The 22,839-nt window shown below is 45.9% G+C and overlaps 1 protein-coding gene across 6 annotated transcripts; it reads left to right on the forward strand.

Moving 5' to 3' along the window:
* The first annotated feature begins 208 nt into the window (after positions 1 to 208).
* Positions 209 to 21,661, forward strand: LOC135262340 (H(+)/Cl(-) exchange transporter 5-like). 6 transcript variants are annotated; one of them, XM_064349341.1, is made up of 13 exons: positions 209 to 426; positions 1,214 to 1,350; positions 7,445 to 7,602; positions 9,230 to 9,329; positions 10,608 to 10,795; positions 11,277 to 11,399; positions 12,019 to 12,225; positions 13,900 to 13,980; positions 15,369 to 15,911; positions 16,315 to 16,501; positions 16,791 to 17,189; positions 17,584 to 17,800; positions 18,072 to 21,661. In XM_064349341.1, exons 2-13 carry the CDS (start codon positions 1,221 to 1,223, stop codon positions 18,160 to 18,162), a joined length of 2,424 nt encoding a protein of 807 aa, XP_064205411.1. In that variant the 5' UTR covers positions 209 to 426; positions 1,214 to 1,220; the 3' UTR covers positions 18,163 to 21,661. The 6 variants fall into 6 exon arrangements, with proteins under 6 accessions (XP_064205411.1, XP_064205415.1, XP_064205412.1 ...); XM_064349345.1 differs by lacking the exon at positions 209 to 426 and adding an exon at positions 509 to 559; XM_064349342.1 differs by lacking the exon at positions 209 to 426 and adding an exon at positions 566 to 689.
* Positions 21,662 to 22,839: the final 1,178 nt, after the last annotated feature.

The following is a 22,839-nucleotide window of genomic DNA, read 5'->3' on the forward strand; positions in this document are numbered from 1 at the left end:
CATAGTGGGTGTAAAAATAAAAGGCAAATATGGAAGTTTTCCATGAAGCTACACCTCCACAGTTAGCCCCAATTTCCAACAAGGTATTGCTTTCAGATACAACATTCAAAGCAGACAACAACACGTGCTCAATCCAGATCAACATTCAGTTCAGCTCCAATGAAACTGGAAAAATATGGTGTAAAAACATGCAAGAGACTGGAGAAATGTGTTCGCACGTGCCACATGTAAGCCAGAAATGTCCACCAGGGGCCAGTCGCGATATACACTAACTGTTCAACTTGTCAGTTCTGCCGTTTTTTCTTGTCCGCTGTTGTGAATCCTTTCCTCGCGTCAACATTATTGCTTTTCATTATCGTGTTATCGTGAGTCATGGGCCATAATTTTAGTTCATGAAGTCCGTACATAGACATACCAAGCGAGTAGGTACGTAGGTTTCTTTCTGTTATTACATTTTTGGACAACCCCCCCCCCCCCCCCGCCCCCCGCGCCCCGGCCCCGGCCCCGCACATTCCTGCGCCGCTTCTGGCTTGGCTGAATATGCCAGCCAGGTACGCAGGTAAACGAATGCATGCGCAGTGACCAAGACAAAAAAAGTGATGTTAGCCGCATGGAGCACAACGATACCATGAAGCAGAATGCAGTAATAATCTGGTAGTGTTATCTAACATAAGGCTACTCCCACTAAGGTGTGCTAGAGCGTTGACTTGAGTAAAATTTAACCAAATGAATAGGCTTTGTTTCTTGCTGTGTAATTAGCGATAGATGAATACAACTCGGGTCGTGCGCGTTTGGTACAGGTTGAACAAGGTAAACTAAGCTATATTTTTGCGCATTTCTCATCTACAACGACTGACGAATAGCGGAATATTATTTGCCTATCTATGAAAACACTTGCAGGCAATTAAATAGTTACATGAAATGAAACAAGTAAGAGCTTTAATTTTGCATTTCGATAGTCAGTAAATGTTATGTATATTCGTTATAAACGTTCCATTTAATAATGGTTAAGCGTTGGTTCAGCTCGGTTGGCTAATTTTTTCTTTAAGTGTGACATGATTCGTGTCCGCAGATAACATGTAAAAAAAACAAAAGAAAAAAAAAAGTAGCTCGTTATACATCATAATTAACATATCATATAAACTTGTAAGCCGCGCTGTACGTCGTGTCAGCAAACCAGGAACTACTTAGGCCTAAAATGGTGTTTTTCTAGAGCCAGGATGAATAACCCTGGGTATTGTGGCGACCTGGACAGCACCTGCGACACGGATACGGTGGAAATCACCGGCGTTACACTGGATTGTTCATGCACCGACGACTCACCGCCGATACATCTCGACTCTGTCACAGGTAACAGCGGGTTAATTACGAAGGACAAACCGAACAAGTAGACTGTTCTGCACGTGAAATTTAGAACTGTTTGCCTACATTGCCTACTGTTAATGCTTGTAATTTGTGTGAGGAGTTCATTTTCCAAATTTCTGGCTCTCTGTGAAAGAAATAATTTTCTTTCACAGAAACTCATTAGATTTTAGCTTATTCCATATTAGATTATATCTGAGTCAATCGAGATTGTTTGATCATGTTGGTCAGACGCTTTTCAAATGCACCAAGAATGAATGTCTGTCTGTCTCTTGTGGCCTATGTGGAGTTTTTCCTTGAGTTTATACTTAGGTTACCCAAACCCCACTATCTCCAATCCCACCCTTGACCGATTCACCTCAGCCCTGGTTTTCTAGATACTCTTGAATCTTTAAATAACTTTTTGTCTCTAAATGATTAAATTCTTCTGTTCTAAGATGGCATGGAAGGACAGCTTTATGTTATTTGTGGCAGGTCTTTTTCTTATTGGTGCTGGTTTATTAAATTTTAACCTGTGACTCATCCGTTGGCTGAATGTTTTGTTTTTACTTTTATAACCCCAGTAAAGACCAACCTGAGAAGTGTTCCCTGATCAGAACTAAACAGCAGCCCTGTCACCCTCCCAGATCTGTTCTGTTGAGAACTCTCGGTGAGAGGCTGGAGCATGGGAGGACATGGTGTGTTAGAGTGCGATAGATGGACCTGTACAATAGCATCCATCTATGATGGACAGCTGTGCATGCCCAGTAATTTCAGGAGATTGAAATTGCTGTAGATTATTTATTTGAGTTCTTGAAAAAAACATTCAAGAATAACTGCTGCAAATTCTACTAAATGTGTAACATCTTTCGTAAGATGAAGAGCATTGTGGACACAGAACAGTTGGCCACTGTGGAGTGGGTGTAAGATTATTTTCCCTGTGGCCTGTTACTCAAATCACTGCCCTCTAGGTCCAAGAACTGCTGGTTTCCCGCCCTCCCTTTGGCTGGGAGTCTATAGTCTGATAATCACTGGGAGTAATTGTTCAGTTAATTACCCAGAGGATTTAAATTTGAGGTCCAGATTTAAGTATTAATGTCCTAGGGGAAGGCTATGAGGCTTCTTATAGAATATAGTTATTTTGAATACTAGATCAATTCAGTACCCGTCCATCTGTCTTATATGCATGAGTCTTGCAGAATATGGGACCCATAGGCCTATTTCACAAGATGGCGACCAAACCGGATACTTTGTTTCCGGTTACCATTGCTACGGACGCAAGTCCATTTCTGACAGCGAAAAATTGAGCCTAAACAGCGACGTGTGTTCTCACAGTCCTCTCGGTTAACAGAATCGCTTTTCCTCACAGTTGTCAGGCTCCCTATTCATTCATTTTCGGGACAACCGAGAGGAACAGAGACGCTGTTGCTTCACTCTACGAAAACACAATGGAGTCGCCTCCAGAAAAGAATGTGTTATGTCGAAGTGCAACATCTCTTTAATCGGCTAACTTGATGTGGTTAGCAAGCTAGATATTTAGCTTTCTGGTGAACCAGAGCTAACGTTATACTTACCTTCATAACCGAATATAAACTTCTCAAAAAAGAATTTATAGCCCTTGTCCAGTTTAGACCGCGTAACGTTCACTGGCAATGCTTCGACAATGCGGATAACATCGGACAGTGAACATTGGCAGAGCTATCAGGGACTGTGAGAACACACGTCGCTGTTTAGGCTCAATTTTTCGCAGTCAGAAATGGACTTGCGTCGGTAACCGGAAACAAAGTATCCCTACATCCGGTTTTGGTCGCCATCTTGTGAAATAGGCCTATTGCACAAAAGTTGCAACTCAGACCATGGAAGATAATTAATTAACAATGTTAAATACGCTGAGAATAGTCATTAACAGACAAATAATCACAAGATATTCTTAAAAACGATATCTAAAATGATGACGGAGTTGGTGTAACTCTCTCCTTGTTAAACTCAGTATCAGGCAGGAGTAGTTCCTCGCAGAGGGAACCAGCACATGATATTTCCTTCTTTCATCTTCTTCATCTTTTTTCTCCCTTTCTTTAGTGATCTCTATTGGCAATGTGCCGTCTGTCTGTAACAGACAAAATAGCCCCTCCTCCAAGTGTGATTGGTTGTCAAATTATAGTCACAACAAACCAGGTGACTGGATTCACTAGCATCAGAGAAGGCTAGCACTACTCCTGAGTTTCCAGGATTGGAATGGATGCTGTAGATGAAGAGTTACTAGGAATGGGAAATGGTGATGAAGAACAGGCTCAAATAAAAAAAAATTTAATAAAGGCTGTGCATAAATAGTGCTTTGCATTGTGAGGGAAATTGAGTCCTTGTTGTTAACAGAATCTCACCCTTGCCCTCAGAGCTTAATACTGGTGTTATCCTGCCAGCCAATGACCACCTATAACCATGATGCTGTTGATGACATCACTGTCATAGTTGTATATAAAGAGAGGAAGAGTGACTGGGAGAGAGGGACAGTGCATGACAATGATTCCCTCAGCCAGGCTGTATGTGTGAAACAAAGGCGCTGGATGCTTTGTCCAGGGTTATAATGCTTTTCTGCATTTGCATTCTCTGAGTGTATTTGAATAATATTTCTGTGTTTGCTGTCTATGTGGTTCCTTGATGTGAATTAAACTTCCTTTCTGTACATTTGTAAGCCTTGTCTGCATTTAGTTTCTTTCTCTGCTCATTTGAGTGCATTTTCTCATTTTTGTGCATGCTGTCCTCTGCTGAGTTACCTGCTTTCCCCCCAGTGTAACTAGTCAAACAAGTCCATCCCCTGCCTGTGGCAACCGAGGAGTTCTTTATCAAGTGCTCTTTTTTAAATATATTTTATTCTATTTACATGTGGCTTGTTGTTAATCATTTTTCTTTGGAAAATAATTGTGTCTTAACTGGCAGGTAGCCAAGGACTTAAAAAATCCACTACAAAAATGAAAAACAGCTCACCTCTGCTGGCAGAGGTTTTTCAAATCGCAATACTGTTACACGCTTTAAGTTATCATAGTCTACGTTTCTGTAGAGAAGCCAGTTTTTTTTGTTCCAGAGTAACAGAAAGCTGTATTCTGTATTTTATTCTCTGGAATTGTCCTGACTTTGTACTGCAACAGTTTGATTTCAGATTGTTAGTGTAAATAATCACAATGCTTAGGAGGCAGTTCCACACCTAGTAGCCCGTCAGGCTTTCAAACTAACGGCACTGGCCAGGTTGACATTCTGATATGAGATAAGCCTACCCAAGTTCCAGTGATGTACTTTGCTTATACAAAAGTGGAATTAGTATCAATCATATGATGTCAGATGGTTTTTCTTTTCAGATGAAGTGGGCTGGGTTGCCCCTTAAGCCCCTCCTTTTTGACCTAGTTATTGTTATTGATCCCTTGACAGAGACCAATAGATCAGACCCTGGTGAGCGAGGTTTTCTGTTCGGCCAGTCATCTCCTAAGCTGTTGTTATGTGCGAATGGCTCCCTTTCTGACTGACACAGCTGAATCTATGGCATGGAGGTGGGGGGTTGTCGGTGCTGAAGCATATCCCAGCATGCACTGGGCAACAGGCAGGTATACAGGTCCTCAATCCATCCCAGGGCACTCAGTCCCAATCAATCACCTAATTACTCTGACTACATACTTACACTCATTTTGTACGTTCACGGTAGTTGCTGTCTTGTACAACTGTTGTCCCAGAACTAAGTGAGGCAAATTTCAGCAAGGGGTAATGGCTGTTTGGTCCTCCGATGCACCTTAAATAATGAGGAAATTAAAGTGCTGGCTTAAAAGCGAGTGCTGACCCAGCAGGCATTGCATTGCTTAATGCTGTTACCAGAAGTCATTAAAGCATGGCAGAACCAACCACATTCAAATGTAAATTTGCTGCCATGCCATATCTCTTCAAAAGACCATCATCATGGCCATCGCTGCATTGTCTTGTGTTGTCTCAAATGGTGCAAATTTCATAGATTAAAGTGTACTGATAACACCAATCTAAATTACGGTAATCATTGTTTGGAATGCAAATGTGGTAGGTCAAAGTACCTCACTGTATCCTGCTGTTATAAGTAGTGATGATTTATTATAGATAATAATTAATTCCTTGTAAATTTCCGATCTGGGTCGCCAGAGGAGACTAAGAGGGCATCCCACAAACTGCTGCTTTTTATGTTCCCTGTCGCCTCGATGCATTGCCCTGGCTTGTGAATGACCCTTACATAAGCGCCACTTATAATTAAGTGCGCCTGAAGTCAGAGGGGGTGTGAATTGGGATTTGGGGTTCACACACTCACACCTACGGGCAATTTAGACTTAGCAGTTAGGCTAACCTGCATGTCTTTGGGCAGTGGGAGGAAACCCATGAGGGCATTAGACCCAGACTCGACGCAGAAAGATCCTGGCTGGGAATCGAGCCCAGGACCATCTTGCTGTGAGGCAACAGTGCTATCCAGAGCACCACCATGCTGCTCCGACCAACTGAATCCCTTTCCAAATTGGAGTCACTTCTGAACACATATGGAGCTCTCTTGTTACAAAGTAAATGTTGTTAAAAGTAAAATAGCCTACTTCCCCTGACTGAAGTCATTCACAGAAATTACAAACAGAGCAAACTTTTAGAACAGTCAATATATGGTTTTAACAACTTTGGCATAGTAGATGACTGTAACATAGAAGCATATACGAGCTGAACTACTGTGGTCCAATCCTAAAGCATTGGTCCTGAATAATAGCATAGATCTAACCCTTACACTCGATTAAAAAGAGCAATGTTATCAAAATTAGTATACTGCCCAAAATAATATGCCTGTTTTCAATCACTACCTATACCCCTGCCTGGAGTTTAAATAAACTGGTACCATTGATATCATTAAATATTTTTTGGTAGATGAAACCATCCAAGATCAGGACAGACCCAGAAATCTCTGCTCAGTGTTTTGTATGTGGGGTGTGAGAGGCAACCGCAACCGTCTATGTTCAGTTTGACCAAAAAATGACATAGCATGGAATTCATTTGTGGGGGATGTTCAAACTTCTGAACTGACGAACTCCAGAATGAGTGAAATTGTAGTCGGGGTGAGGGGTAAACGCTAGTGAATGATTGTTTTCACAGTTAACTTCCGCATAGCCTATTTCTTGTGTCTTTGGTCCCAGAATTGTGTCAGTGTTGATATAGGCTGTTAAAGGGGTTAGTCATGTTCTTCCAGTTTTTGCATGTCCGTATATGTACCGTATGCCACTGTCTGTATTGTCTTGTCTGTTAAAAATAGCGAACACAAAATAATTTAAAGACAGAAAATGGTAGACATACTGTATGGGGCCTTCACAGCATCTTTTGTCAACCAGTCACCTTTTAAAAATGGTGGGCTTTCGCCCGGTCTGTGTTTCGTGTATAAATGTTCTGTTCAGTTTGTTCTTCTGGTCAGGAAGTATGTCTCCGGTTTTTCCCACCATGAGTTTTTCTTTGTTTTTTAAAGTCCTTCTCAAAATGTCAGATATTAACTCTGATTGTCACCTGTCCTGGCTTTCATTATTAGCTTGTGAAGCTAGCTGAGATTGGCTGATAAAAGGGGATTGGCTGAGGTTTTTCCAGTGAAAGAAAGACATTGTTGCCCTGGTTTGGTGAAACGAGTTCTGGATATGGTATCTGGGTATCTGTGGAAGGTTCACTGAGCCTTTTTTATTGTGGGCTGCAGAGAGATCTGAAGCAAGCTTCCCAGGTAGGTTTATCAGCAGGGTCAAAGTCTCTGCACTGTGGCCTGTTATAGTTGGTCTACTTTTGACTCTGTTCTTTTATATCAGACTCTGAGTGTCCACTGGCCATTTTCTATTTTCTGTTGAGTTATCAAATCAATGTTTTTAATGACTTTTTTTTACTTTCAATGTTATTCACGAGTTTTATCACATTGTTTGTAGAATCAGGGGACACATTCTCAATAGTCTTAGTCACCCTATTTTCCGTAAGCCACTGGGTGTTTACAAAACATGGCAGTTAAACAAGGGCTTTATGACCTATTTATCCTCTCCCTATCTCCCTCGCCTCTGTTCTTCGTCTTCCTCCCCCTCACGTTCTCTCTCAGGGCATAATACCCCTGAGGGGGGTGAGAGGGCGGCAAACGGTGCGCCTAAGACGGTGGACTTGCCGGACGAGCCTGCGCCGGGGGTGGGCACGTACGAGGACTTCAACACCATCGACTGGGTGCGCGAGAAATGCAAGGACCGGGACCGGCATAGAGAGGTGAACCCAAACTCCAGCTGCCCTACACCGGGAAGCCGTCCCAGCACTGCGCCCCTACATCCGAAACCTGCCGTAACGCTGTTCTCCTATCGCCCCTACACATGGGACCCTCCGTTGAAACTGCCCCTACACATAGAATCCCACACTGAAACTGCCCCTAAACATGGGACCCCACGTTGAAACTGCACCTACACATGGAACCCCACACTGAAACTGCCCCTACACACAGAACCCCACACTGACTCTACACATAGAACTCCACATTGAGACTGCCCCTACACATAGAACTCCACACTGAGACTGCCCCTACACATTGAACCCCACATTACTCTACAAATGGAACCCCTCATTAATAATTTATTCCATGTGCTTCAGTCCTCTGCCAGCGAGAGGTCGATAGCCTTTTCGTCGATTGTGTCAAATGATTACCCTGACTGAACCACTCCGATCATCTACGTTGATAAAGAACTCTCCACTAATTTGGCACAAACAGTGATTGACAAGTGACACTGGTGTGTCAACATCAGTCAACATTTGAGACGAAGAAGTCGTGAGTTTATTGTTTGCCTGTGCTGTACGTCTGCTGAGCCAGTGCACAATATTAATTTGAGAGCTGCTCAAGTATATTGCAGGATTTATGAATTCTAACATCAGGTCTTTCAAACCAATGGTTCACGCCAACCAGACTCCATTTTCAGTTATTAACAAGAACTGTCTCCAAATTCAACAATGGCTTGACATCTGCCAGCACAACGTTTCCTCAAACCTGGGATAAAAACTGACGTACTTTGAATGTTACCTGCAGCACAATACAACAGCTGCGTCATCTGGCCCCCGCTTCCCACCAACCCACCAGCATTGCTCCACTACCATTTCTGCATGCAGTCATACGTGCACATATTACATGTTTGCTTAAAAATGTATGCATTTTAGGATTATCCACTTTCTCCATGTGGAAAATTTATACTTAAGAGTGTAGCTGAACAACATCCAGCTGCCATTCAAGGCCGTCTTTTTCCCTGCTAACAGACGATTCCCCCTTGGTGTCGACGCCTGACCTTCATTTTTTAAATGTTATTAATTGGCAATCTGTTGTTATCTTTTACGCATGATTTATTGTTAAAGTTAAAGTGTGCAGAAAATGAATGAAATCGAGTTTGTGTGCAGTACACCAGCTGAGTTGTGTTGCACTTGTTTGCTCAAAGACTTCTTGTCATGCGCATTTGACATTTGTTCACTTTACTTCATTTTACCCTGACTATTTTAGGTCACCTTTAGTTTTTTTTCACACAAGTTCACAATTTGGCACTCATTTGTATAATTATTCAGTTGACTGTGTGGTTAGAGTGCCTTCGGGGACCCCAGGGGGATAACAGTTGGAATACTCGTTGAAATCGCTGAGTCATGTGATGGAGACAAACTGGTGGGTCTTCTACACAGAAACACTGCCTCTCTGGAACTCTCTGGACATGATTGTAACCATTATTGGCTTATTTAACAGAGCAACATTTTCATAGCTCCACTGGCCTGATCTGTTGTTGATGATGATGATGATGGTGATGATGATGATGATGATTGCTATTATTATTCTTGAGTTTCATTGTTTTTTTTGCCTGTCTATCTGCAGATTGCCGGTAGAAGGAAGGAGTCGATCTGTGCGTGGATCATAAGCATCAGTGATGCCTTCTCTGGCTGGCTGGTCGTGCTGCTTGTTGGATTGATGTCAGGTCAGTACAGACAGTGCATCGGAGGTGTTGCGGTCAGTAGAGGGCAGTACTGATGTCTGGGCAGTGGATAAAGGACCTGGGCTTGGTCTTAGTGGGGAAGCATCTCAGGTCTGTAGAGATGAGAGACAGGGTTGAGATTGTGGGGGCAGAACTGATCTCAGGTCAGCAGGGATAGGTCTCTTGGGTTGCTTATACATTAGCAGCCTGAGAAAATATACAAGCAAAAACATTTGGTTACATAGGTAACCTTTGTTCTACAAATATAAAAACAGAATTGATTGACACTGTATGGGAACTGGATTTTAGCCAATGACAGACTGAATAAGACTCAAACAACTGCCACATGGTAGCATCTTTTGCCCTGCCTTCGTAGATTATTCCTGTGATGTCATGCCACCATGGTGTGAATCACAGTGTGTGCTGTGTGGGGTCTGTCAGGTCGATATATACAGTCTATTCACTAGTACACACTGAGAGAAGTCATCGCTTGTGAGTGAGTGTCTGAAATGGCCATTTAATTACATCACAGTTCCAAGCTCCTTGCTCCAGAATCAGTCTCATTCTGCTGTCCTTTTTGGGGACGAAGAAGCAAAGAGAACAAAACTCTCTCTGCCTGTCTGCATCACTATGGAGACGGCGCCTTTTGCCAAGAGGTCCGAGATCTCTTGGGAAAGGGCGGGTGTCAGAGCATCTGACGTGGTGGTCTCTCTGATGCTGCTGAAGGCCTCGAGGTGGGGGGGGGGGAGTGGGTTGGTGGGAAGGGAGTAGATTGCGGAAATTAACCACTCCCGATTAATGTATCTAACCAGGGGTTAGGCCTGCATATGCCAGCCTACCCGTGACAGGGAGACATTAAGGGGGAAGAGAGGCGAGGGCTGGTCCAGTTTTTTATTTTTATTGTGAAACCCCGGCCACTTCTTCTATTGCATGGATATCGAATGCACATCAGGCCGGGACTGTTGCTTGGTGAGGGAGCGGAAGCTGACTCTGGCAGAGGGGGAAGAGGGTCTGTGAGAAACTAAGCTGGTTGGTGAATGGCCCTACTTGGGCCATAGGAGAGAGGCGGTCTGTGATTTCACTTTTGCTTTTGTCTGGAGGGAGGGTGGGAAGGTTGTGCTTGTGACATTTACATTTACGTTTGAGGGATTTAGCTGCCACGCTTATCCAGAGCGACTTAAAATTAGCCAATTGAAGAAAAGACCAAGATTTGTAGACTCTCCATCTTGCTTTGGGGCCTGGGTTTTTGGGTCTGCTTACGGTGTGGCCGGACCCCTGCAGGTGCGCTGGCCGGTGGCATCGACATCTCGGCGCACTGGATGACGGACCTGAAGGAGGGCGTGTGTCTGGATGGGTTCTGGTTCAACCAGGAGCACTGCTGCTGGGCCTCCAACGAGACTACCTTCCAGGAGCGTGACCGCTGCCCGCAGTGGAAGAGCTGGGCCGAGCTCATCACCGGAACCGCCGCGGTGGGTCTCCCCGTCCGGACGGGCCTCTGACCTCACACCGCGCTCCGCTGGGACTGTCTGTCTACGTCTGTCCTTTATTTTGTCTGTGACTGAGTGAGTGATGAAGTGACACCATTGGTTGGCCGAGTTATGACGTCACACCGTTGGTCGGCCGGTCCAGCCATATACTAGGTTTTGACCTGGTCTTGTTTCCTGTTGGTTGAATTCATCAGTATGTTAATCGGATGTCGATTTTCGTCAGTGCTACTTAGTCTGATGCTCATTCCTATTAATGCTTTAAAAATTTCAATTTTATGATCAGAATGATATTTATCAGCACTAGCTCACTACTGGTGGAGGGGATGGTTATGATGAATAGTAACAGAATGGGGCGAATGAATACCACCCCTCTTTGTTACTATTGTATCTCTTTGCATGGCCCCTGTATTGCTGCATCTCCTGCTCAGTGTCTTTAGAATGCAGTTCCCTCTGTTTCCACCAGGGGCCCTTTGCCTACATTGTGAACTACCTGGTGTATGTGTGCTGGGCGCTGCTCTTCTCCTTCCTGGCTGTGTCACTGGTCAGATCCTTCGCCCCCTACGCCTGTGCGTCTGGAATCCCAGAGGTAACCGACACTCCCAAATGCACACATTCACACACACACACACACACACACACACAGACATGCATGCTCTCTCACACACACCCACACACATGCACAGAATAATATACACGCACACGCAACCACACACACACACACACGCACGGAATCTCACACACACACCCACACACATGCACAGAATCATATACACACGCCCGCAACCACACACACACACACACACACACACACACACACGCACAGAATCTCACACACACACACAGACATGCATACTCTCTCACACACACACCCACACACAAATGCATGCAATCACACGCACACACATGCACGGAATCATACACGCATGCAACCACACACACACACACACACGAACGCAATCACTCACAAACATGGAATCACACACACACACACACACACAAACACACATGCACAAAACAGACAGTGGTCTACTTCTCTTCCAAAAAATAAAGCAAAAACTAAAAAACACTGTCGGCTAGTGTTGTGTCCGTAGAAGCTTGACCCTTGATGGCAGGTTCTTCATCACTCATCTCCCTGCTGAGCTCATGGATTAGCAGTGGGCTTGTGAGCTTTGACTTATTTAGCATTTCTCTGCGTCTTCCCCCAGATCAAAACCATTTTGAGCGGATTCATCATCCGCGGCTACCTGGGCAAGTGGACCTTGGTGATTAAGACCATCACCCTGGTGCTGGCCGTGTCATCCGGGCTCAGCCTGGGCAAGGAGGGCCCCCTGGTGCATGTGGCCTGCTGCTGCGGCAACATCCTCTGCCACCTCTTCACCAAATATCGCACAAACGAGGCAAAGCGTCGAGAGGTGAGCCCGTGAGAATGTGGGTGGAGACAGTGTGGGGGGAGGGGCCAGTGAGAATGTGGGTGGCGGAGGCCAGTGTGGGGGGAGGGCCAGTGTGGGGGGAGGGGCCAGTGAGAATGTGGGTGGAGCCAGTGGGAGAGGAAGGGGCCAGTGAGAATGTGGGTGGAGCCAGTGTGACGGGAGGGTGAGAATGTGGGTGGAGACTGTGAGAATATGGGTGGGGACAGTGTGGGGGGAGGGCCCAGTAAGAATGTGGGTGGAGCCAGTGTGAGAGGAAGGGACCAGTGAGAATGTGGGTGGAGCCAGTGTGACGGGAGGGTGAGAATGTGGGTGGAGACTGTGAGAATATGGGTGGGGACAGTGTGGGGGGAGGGCCCAGTAAGAATGTGGGTGGAGCCAGTGTGAGGGGAGGGTGAGAATGTGGGGGGAGACAGTGTAAGAGGAGGCCCCGATGAGAATCTGGGTGGAGACAGTGTGAATATTAAATAAAATAGGCCACATGTAAGCAGAGTTTCCTAGACAAAGTACTAGTGGGTTTCTTGAATTTATTTATATTGTTCATCCCCAAATGTTGGGAACTTTTAGAGATGTGAATGTGTATGGGAGTCAGTGGCTTCTAAAGAATTATCTGGGGGATAAAAATCCGAGGCATCAGTCAGCACTGTCCACTATTGTACATATGGCCCACAACTGATTTTGTCTTTGCTTGAAAATAAAACATTCATCCATTACTCTTGCTTGATCCATAGTCATTTGTCTAATATGATGCCACAGTTAAGTTGGCACTTGATACAGCTCATTAACAGCTAGTTAAACTTCAGGAATCAACACTACAATTTAATCTACACCTGTATATCTCAAATGAAATGACTACAAATTGACTGCATAAGCTACAAGTAAACTAACAGTATAGGCTGCTGTGTTTTTCTTCACTATTATTAAACCACATACTGAATTAAATGTGCAATAAATGGCAACAAGAAATTGAAGAGCAAAGTCCCCCTCCCCATGCCTTCATTATAACTTGAGACTTTGACTTGGTGTATCACCGCAAATGATAGAGAGCTCGCCAGCCAATAAAAACATTTACAGTTTAGTTAACAGCCTAGTTTATGGGCTATAAACTGAGCAGCACTTCCCCTTCTCAGAAGTCCCGTCTGTATCAGGCTCATTTGTATTAATATGTGCAAATACATTTCCGCAGATCTGGAGCAACACACTCAAAGCATATGAAATCACTAATACATAATAGCATTTCCATTTTCACTCTCGGCTGCATAGTTCTAGGAAGGTGAAGAAAACGTTTGGCAAACCGAATAAAGCATTTCAATTTGAATTTTTGGCAGGACATTTTGCAGTCCCAAGAAGGAAATGAGTCAAGATTCAAAATTATACTATCATTTGCATTATGGCAGCGTGCTACTAAGGTGCTACCTAGTTAACGATAACATTTTGGCTGGTTTGTGCTTCCATGGCTGTTTAGTTGGTTTTGATGTTCAATTCTGTACAAAGTTTTTTTCTCACAGTTAAGCGCTCCGCAGATTGAGCAGATGCTAACGTGTATGGATGTGATGTGATGTCATATGATGGACACATTGACGGTGCGAGCAGGGCACTGTTTCCCCGGGCCATGTGCTGTGTATCAGTCCGTCGTTAGCGTGTTCGTTTGTGTCCCAGGTTCTGTCTGCGGCGGCCGCAGCGGGGGTGTCCGTGGCGTTTGGCGCGCCGATCGGGGGGGTGTTATTCAGTCTGGAGGAGGTGAGTCATCCGTAGCCTGTCAGCAGCGTGGTCTCAGCATTCAAACAAACCCTCACTGTTACACATGCCTGCTCTCACACAAACTGATATACTCGCACATACTCTCACTGGTCCACACATGGACCTAATGATGACATACATTCACACACAAATTCACACTCACTCATTCACATGCGCACACACACACACTCATACTGACACAGACTCATTCTGACACACAAACACACTTTTTCTCATTGTTTCTTCCTCTATTTGTCCTCCCTAAATTATAACACACGCACATTGCACGGAAAGTAAAAAACTAAACTAAAGCACAAACATCTGTGACCAATTTAACTATGCATTAGTAGTAAAAAAAAAAAAACACATGTTGTAATTTCAAAAGTATGTATGGTGGTGTGAGTGTGTATGTATACAGATAATGATGAAAACATTATTGTCACTGCAGTTAGAAAAAAATAAAGTATTTAATTAAGTAGGAAATATAATAATATTTTCTTTGTAGAGCTTTGATAGGGATTTAAGGAAAAAATTTCAAGAGGGTTTTTCAAAGGCCCTGATGTGGCGCAATTCTGATCTTCTTCTATATGAAGGAACAAAATAGGTGTAAATGGGTAATTGAATATGTTTTAAAAGTTCAAACCGTTTGGAGACAAATCCAAGGCAATGAGCTTGGACTTGGCCAGTGGACTTATTTGTAAATGTATGTCAATGTAAGTTCTCTTCGTGCTGTGATGCCATATCGGTCCTTCACTGTGCGGATGCATCACAAGACATGACTTCATCCTCTGTGGCGGAGAGTCGTAGCGTTATGGCCAGGTCGTGGGCTTTGCAGTCAGCGGAGAAAATGATCTGGTCAGCTTGGATGACTCATCCCAGGCACTGTTTAATCCAGTCGGATATTTTACAGACACCGCAGCTCACAGAGTCTGAGAGCAGACGAAACGCCCGGTTTGGTGCCTCCATTCATAAGACCTTATGAGTTAAATCACAGATGTGTTTTAGCAAATCCAATATTGCTGACAAACAGGGCTAGTTTCATTCAGACTTGAGGAACCCCAGTCCAGCATTTGGGGATGTGGTGGTGGTTTTAACAAAAATGTTTTTTAATATTTGTTTTAGACACAAGAAAGATGGGGCAGGAAGATCGGGGTGCATTCCTCTTTCATTCTAGTCTCCTCTCTCAGATAGACAGCAGTTTGAGCTTTTATTTTTGACATGATAGATATCTGATGGATTAATGCCACTGATTGGACAGAGCTTTAACTCCTGCTGTCTGGTTTAAATCAGTCCTGATTAGAGGGGAAGAATGAAAAGCAGCAGCACTACTGGCCCCGAGGGCCATATTTGAGTATCCCAGGCCTAAAGCCCCCACTCTCCCCTGCTAGGTGAGCTACTACTTCCCGCTGAAGACGCTGTGGCGCTCCTTTTTCGCCGCCCTGGTGGCCGCCTTCACGCTGCGCTCCATCAACCCCTTCGGGAACAGCCGGCTGGTGCTGTTCTACGTGGAGTTCCACAGCCCCTGGCACCTGCTGGAGCTGGTGCCCTTCATCCTGCTGGGCATCTTCGGGGGCATCTGGGGGGCCCTCTTCACCCGCGCCAACATCGCCTGGTGCCGGCGGCGCAAGACCACGCGGCTGGGCCGCTACCCGGTGCTGGAGGTGCTGCTGGTGACCGTGGTGACAGCGGTGCTGGCCTTCCCCAATCAGTTCACCCGCATGAGCACCAGCAGGCTGATCTCGGAGCTCTTCAACGACTGCAGCCGGCTGGACGCGTCCAAGCTCTGCGACTTCGGCAACGCCACGGGCGAGCCGTCCTCCGGCGCCCTGGGGGACCGGCCGGCCAGCAGGAGCCTGTCCATGGCCATGCTGGAGCTCTGCCTGGCCCTCCTCTTCAAGATACTCATGACCATCATCACCTTCGGCATGAAGGTTCGGACCCCAGGCCCGGGTTTGGGATCTGCTTCTAGTTTCTTCTGGAGTTTTCGCGTGTTGGAAATGCAGTGGAAAATTTTTTTTTAAATGGTTTGCGTTCAAGAATGAATTTTCTGAGATATTGAAGTGCATATTATACCATATCAAGATGTCTGTTCTGTATTTGTAAGCAATAAAAAACTGTATAAATATGTGCTTCAAAATTTGGGGAAATTCATTTTTGAGTGCAAACCATTAAAATTTTTTGCATTGAAGCTGTTTCACTGGTTTATACGCACCAAACTATGCAAGGGAGAGCGAAGTGATTCCGGATACAGATTGGATGTCCTCTCCCTCTTGCCTTATTTGTGTCTAATTTGCTCTCCCTCTTTTTCCCTCTCTCCCTCCCTCTCTCTTTCAGGTGCCCTCTGGTCTGTTCATTCCCAGTATGGCGGTCGGGGCGATAGCAGGGAGGTTGCTGGGGGTTGCCATGGAGCAGCTGGCGTATTACCATCATGATTGGGCGCTGTTCCGGGGCTGGTGCAGCCCGGGCGCCAACTGCATCACCCCGGGGCTCTACGCCATGGTGGGCGCGGCCGCCTGTCTGGGTAAGACAGACAGCGTGAAATGGAATTAGAGTGAATAGGGTGTATGCTTGTGTTGCAGTGGGTGGGGTCATAGAGGTGAGGTCACAAGAGGCGGAGTCAGAGGGCGTGGTCAGGCTACGAGCTTTCATTGTGGCCATTCGGCACAGGAGGCAACTGAGCCGAAATGCTTCTCATTTTTAATTCTTGTCCTGTCCTTTCTTCCTCTCTCCCCCTTCCTTGCCCCCATCCCCCCCCCCCCCCCCCCCCCCCCCCGTGCGCTCCCCTGTGCTTGTGTCTGGCCGCTGGGCAGGGGGAGTGACGCGGATGACTGTGTCGCTGGTGGTCATCATGTTCGAGCTGACGGGGGGCCTGGAGTACATCGTGCCGCTGATGGCGGCGGCCATGACCAGCAAGTGGGTGGCGGACGCGCTGGAGCGCGAGGGGATCTACGTGGCGCACATCCGGCTCAACGGCTACCCCTTCCTGGAGGCCAAGGGCGAGTTCAGCCACAAGACGCTGGCCATGGGCGTGATGCGGCCGCGGCGTGGGGAACCGCCCCTCTCCGTGCTGACGCAGGACGGCGTTACCGTTGGCGACGCCGAGGCGCTGATCGCTAGCACCTCCTACAGCGGCTTCCCCGTCATCACGTCCCCCGAATCCCAGAGGCTGGTGGGCTTCGTCCTGCGCCGCGACCTGGTCATCTCCATCGGTGAGTGTGTGCGTGTGTGTGTGTGTGTGTGTGTGTGTGTGTGTGAGTGTGTGTGATGTGTGTGTGTGTGTGTGTGGCTGTGTGTGTGTGTGTGAGTGTGCGTGAGTGTGTGTGTGTGTGTGAGTGTGTGTGTGTGTGTGTGAGTGTGCATGAGTGTGTGTGTGTGTGTGTGTCTGTGTGTTGTCAAACATTTCATAAAAATAGCACCACCTTTTTTAACAGTAGTCAGCCAAATAGATGGAAAAATAAGGGGCTGTACAGTTTAACAGAAGTGTTACAATTTGCTGTACTTTATTTTAGATAGCTGCAAATTCAATGTAATCACAGATCATTAGCACCCTTTTACTCTGCTTCTCTCTTGCGTCCTCCCTCCACCACCCCCTCCCCCCTCCAGAGAATGCACGGAAGCGACAGGAAGGTGTCGGGAGCGCCTCGAAAATCTTCTTCACAGAGTACACCCCCCCGCCATTGCCCGACAGCTCCGCCCCCCTCAAACTGCGGGGTATCATGGACCTCAGCCCCTTCACGGTGACGGACCTCACCGCCATGGACATCGTGGTGGACATCTTCCGCAAACTGGGCCTGAGGCAATGTCTGGTCACTCACAACGGGTGAGAACCGCGTTGGGCAGACTTCTGGGCTGTGCCTGCCACTCCCCATTTCGGGACAGGCAGTGTGGGATGGTTATTAAAAACCAAGTTCGTAAGGTTGCAGGTTTGAATCGGCTTGGTTGTTGTGCCCCTGAACGTGAATCTTAACCTGAACTGCATCTGTTAAGTGAAGGCTGTGTAAGTTGTTGCGCTAAGGACAGAATTAAAATGATGGAATAATGAGATGATGTAACGATTATGATGTCATAATGCCCTCTCTCTCTCCTTGCAGGCGCCTGCTGGGGATCATCACCAAGAAAGACATTCTGAAGCACATGGCGCAGATGGCCGATCAGGACCCTGACTCCATTCTCTTTAACTGAAATCTACCTCGTAGAACATTCCACATGGGAAGGCCATATCTCTGCACCCCTCAGGTAGTCCACTGGCCAGCAGCATTGCACTCTTCACTGTACATTACCAGAGTTACCTGGGGTGTATTCACTGTACTCCTGCCTGTAAAGAACATCGTCCCTCTGGACATTTTGAGGAGAAACCTCGGGTTTGAGGTGGTTTAGATGTCAGCTGGACCTGTCGTCGTGCTCTGAGCATTTGAAACGAGCCAAGGTTTTGGCAAAGGAAACATTGTGTCTTTCTACAAACACTGAAACCCTCAAAAGCTGGGTTTTAAAATGCAAATGTCTGAACTGTGAGGCGTGGAGCGGCAAATCCCCTTTTCTGCTGCATAAAAATGACTTCTCCGGGAACTCATGAAAGTCAGCATTTCTGGAAGGGATGAAAGTATTGACTCCTCTTTATTAATTCCAGATGTTCTACTGGGGAGTCATACTGTGAGATTTATTGTGACACAGTGCAGATAAATCATGGGATGATAATCTAAATGCAAATCTAAAACAATGAACACTCGCTAAATAACTTAGATAAATGTCTCGGAATAGAATTTCCATGCTTTTGAACATAATTTCAAAATGTTTCCCATCGTTAATATCATTTTTATCTTGATATTGCTTCTTTAGCAGTAGAAGTAGGGGCATGCAATCCCAACAGGTGTCCTAATTGGGAGATTAGGCCTCTCCTGTTTATTTCAGTAATGGGTACAGTAGTTGTTCTGGCAGACTCTACAAACAACACATGGAGTCAATGTATGGCCGGGATGTTCTGAACAACCCAGAAATGCACCTTTCTAGTTCTGTCGCAGGGGTGCAGAACAAGGGCCGATACGTTTCGGGATTCAGTGCCAACACCTGGTCTTAATTCATTAGCTCAATCATATCTTAATCTGACATTTTTATAAGCACCAGGTACAGCCACAGACTGCAACTGTATCCTAGATTTTATTGTGCTCAAGAACAGGAGTGATCCAGTGTAGTTTATAGAGCTGTCAGAAAACTAAACCTAAGGTCATTGGTAGGAATGAAAACCAGTACGCAGATTGTCCCTCCAGGACCAGAGTTGTGCACCCCTGATCTAAGGTCTCAACAGCTATATCAGTGGTAACCGACCTGAAGATCCTGGAGATCAACCATGCTGTGTGTTTTCATTTCAACCCTAATTTGACTGAACTACACTGTCAAAAAGCGCACTGTAACCACTTACTGTCGCCACAAGGTGCCAGTGCAGCTCACCCGATGATTTATCCCCAGAACACCTGGTGTGGTGACTTCAGTTGAACCATGGGGAGTTTGGCTGGGGGGAGGGGGTTACCACTGTGGTTATGAAGCTGGTTTTCTGTACCCAGGAAGCTGCAGGTTTGAATCCCAGGCAGGTTTGAATCCCTGTGTCTCCACATTAAGATATCTTGGGATCCAACGGCTATGCAATGAGGTCATTCAGTAGAGAGAGCCAACACACCCCCGCGCCCTTCACCGCCCTGCCCTTCTCACTGTTTGACATGCTGTTTAGGAGGCTCTCTGATTGGCTCCAGTGCTCTTTTTCCCAGAATTCCTCTTGGCTCAGGCTGGGAGGTCGAGAGGCCCATTGTTCTGAGGTCAGCGCTGGCCTGGTAACAGGGCTTTGGCTGCGTCAGAAAGCAAATTAAAAACCGCGGGAGGTTCTTTTTCAGGGGGGTAATACTTTCAAGCTCTTTCCTGGGGATGCGCGTTTGCGTGATTGTTCTCAACTACACTCTGTGACAACAATCACAGCACAGGAAGAGGAGTCCTGTATCGCACAGTAAAATCAGGAGAAAGGGTCAGGTCTACATCATCTTGCACTTCAGTCTTCCATATTTGCATTTCTCCACAAACTCAACGAGTTGTAGCCAGCATGTCTGTGCATTTGTGTGTTGACTGTGTCTGAGAGAGTATGTGCTGTCTGTAAGTGCAAGTGTGTTGTGCACGGTGATGTATTGAGTGTGTTTGCATTGCGCGTGGCAGGAAGTGGGCCTTTTGTTTCAGGAAGTGCCTTGGGCTCTGGACCCACCCAGTACACCTTGAGGACACGTCTGGAGATCCACAGACCCGTTCCGGACACCCCCTGCACTCACAGGCCCATAACGGACACCAGTGGAGCTGTGCCTTACGGAGGATCTCACGCAGTCAGTTTTCACCAGGATTTTAGAGTGAGCGCAGCTGCATCCCATTGGCTCACACTGTTACAGTATGGAAAAAAACAACGCCTTTTACATGTGGCATCCTGGTTATCAGAAACATCTCTGAAGACTCTGAAATGACTCAGTGTAGTGATTATTTTATGTCTGACGCTAGCCTGATGACCGTCGGTATGCACTTATTGTATGTTGCTTTGGATACAAGCGTCTGCCAAATAAATGTAATGTAATGTAAATGAGTGAATCATACCGGATAGGAGTATTTCGCTCTCTCGTGGGTCCCTGGAAGATTGGGGTCCCTCACAGCCACCAGTAAACCATTAAATCAACTCACTCGATCCAGAAACTTCTAAACACTCACCCCGGCACTCAAGTCGCATTCATTAGTTAACAGTCTTTTTATTGTTTCAAATGACAAAAGAATTATTCTTATTTTAAGAAAATTTTTAAAAAAGTAATTGCACTTTCAAGACAAATAACACTGAGAAAACATAAAATACATTCTACAAAAAAGGATGTAAAAAAATTATCTATATACACAGCCGTTTAGTGTTTGAAAATTGGTGTGCAGTCGTACATATACAAAACGTAGCAAAATCAGAGATTGGCTCAGGAATATAGTACATTACATTTTCAGTAAAAAAAAAAAACAACTGAAGTTGGTTTTTCTGTACTTTACCTTAATGGACAACAACAACCCTCACGTCTTGTCTTCACACATCTTTTCTAAATCTAAACTTATTAAGATTTAGAATACAAAATATCAAACCTACCACAGTATTTCCATTCTTTACACTTTTTACACAAAACTAAAAAAGATTTGGACGTTCAGAACCCTGACCTCGTCAGCTCATGGGGAAGGGAGGGAACCTAATCAATCTGGGCTCGAGGGGTTCCTTGGGAAATAAAATGAGGCATGTCTGGTATTCTTTTTTTTTTTATTCCAGCAACATGGACCAGACAGTCACGATAACTCAGATCCGCAGCCGAGGGTACTGGACAAAAGCGCTATTGTGATTAAACTGAACACGCCCCCCTGGCCAGGGTGAGGCATGCATCGCATTGTGCAGCATTTCCTTCAGCCTGCGCAGTTCTCTGCTTCCTGCTTCACTCTGAGACGGGGCCGCAGGAGAAAAGGGGCTCTGCCTAACTGTACTGCTCATATTCTCTTGGACTGTTCACACACAGACTTCACCCTAAGATTTCCTCAGCAGGAAACCAGGAAATGAGTAACAAGGAAGAAGGAGACTTCTAACCCTGCACCCCCCCCAACAAACTAAACAGCCCCCATATTCTCTAGTATGAAGAAGAAAGTAGAAAGTGGCGCATGCTTGTATCATCAGTCCTTCATTTGAACACAAGAATGAAAAATGAAACATTCCTCCAGTGAGCCCATGTCTGGAATCCATAGAGGGAAAAAAGACCCAGTTCTGGCCAAATAAAATAAATATGATGATAGAGCTCTGATACAGTGGATCCCCTAATCCCTGTGTCAGCACTGTCGCAGTAATTGGGGGCGCCAGTGGGAGTCTTGGGGTGTCTGGGGGTGTTCTAGCTCACACTTGTGAAGAGGGGCGGAGGCATTTTTTAAACGGATCACACGATCAAGTTGCGGGCAGTGCTTCGGTCAGTGCGCTTCTGGCAGCGCATGCAAACCCAAACGCCGAAAAACTGCCAACCGCCAAAAAACTGCCAACCGCCGTGGCTACAGTTCAGAGGTCCAGCTGCATACTGCCATTTCATACCACAGGCTACGATACAATGTCCACATAATTTTCCACGTGGACCTCTCGTTGCAATATTTTCCACTAGTGGTTGTCATTCTAGAAATAAACATTTCACATAAATGCAGTTTCTTCCTTGCCATTTTACATACACTGAACATAAACATGGAGGTTGCTGGTGGCTCATTCTGTTAAGGCACTGTTTTGGCGCCTGGGCCCCACAGGACGGGGGTGAACCCCGACTATGCAGTCTGTGAACCGGCGGCACCGCAGGACGGCAGCATTCCCCAGGGTCTAGTCAGCCTGGATCCATGGCTCATCCCTCTCTCGGTGTCCACAGTCTGCTAGCTAAAGCCACACATGTAGTGTCCTCCTCTGACTCATGCCTGTGTGAGCTTCTCTTGTGGCCTACGTAAATAAGCAGCTGGTGACATTGCATGCTTCGTGGAGTGGAGTGCTTGTTTATCTCACTATTAGCTGTAGAGATTGCAGCATGAGCACAGTGGCATACAATTGGTCCATCCAAACTGGGGGAAAAAGTGGGGGAAGAACATTAAAAAGTTAAAAGTCACTAAATGTATATTGGGTATTTTTTTGCTGAAACAGGGCGATAAAGGCACTGCTTCTGATAACGAGCCCAGCTCCTTAACCACAATTCCAGAGAACGAAAGACCATGACACAAAGACCCAGGGCCTCGTGTTTGTGTCTGAGTGGTTGTGTTGCAGACTGTAGGCTAAACCTCACGAGACACACTACCCTGTGACTC

Source organism: Anguilla rostrata, chromosome 9 (assembly GCF_018555375.3).
Source record: "Anguilla rostrata isolate EN2019 chromosome 9, ASM1855537v3, whole genome shotgun sequence".
Taxonomy (NCBI): Eukaryota; Metazoa; Chordata; class Actinopteri; order Anguilliformes; family Anguillidae; genus Anguilla; species Anguilla rostrata.

Excerpts from the sequence above, each read along its gene's own strand:
- LOC135262340 (XM_064349341.1), top strand. The coding sequence starts at position 1,221 with ATGAATAACCCTGGGTATTGTGGCGACCTGGACAGCACCTGCGACACG. Across the intron at positions 10,796-11,276 it reads TCATCACCGGAACCGCCGCG|GGGCCCTTTGCCTACATTGT; the intron begins GTGGGTCTCCCC and ends TGTTTCCACCAG. Across the intron at positions 16,502-16,790 it reads GGGCGCGGCCGCCTGTCTGG|GGGGAGTGACGCGGATGACT; the intron begins GTAAGACAGACA and ends GCCGCTGGGCAG.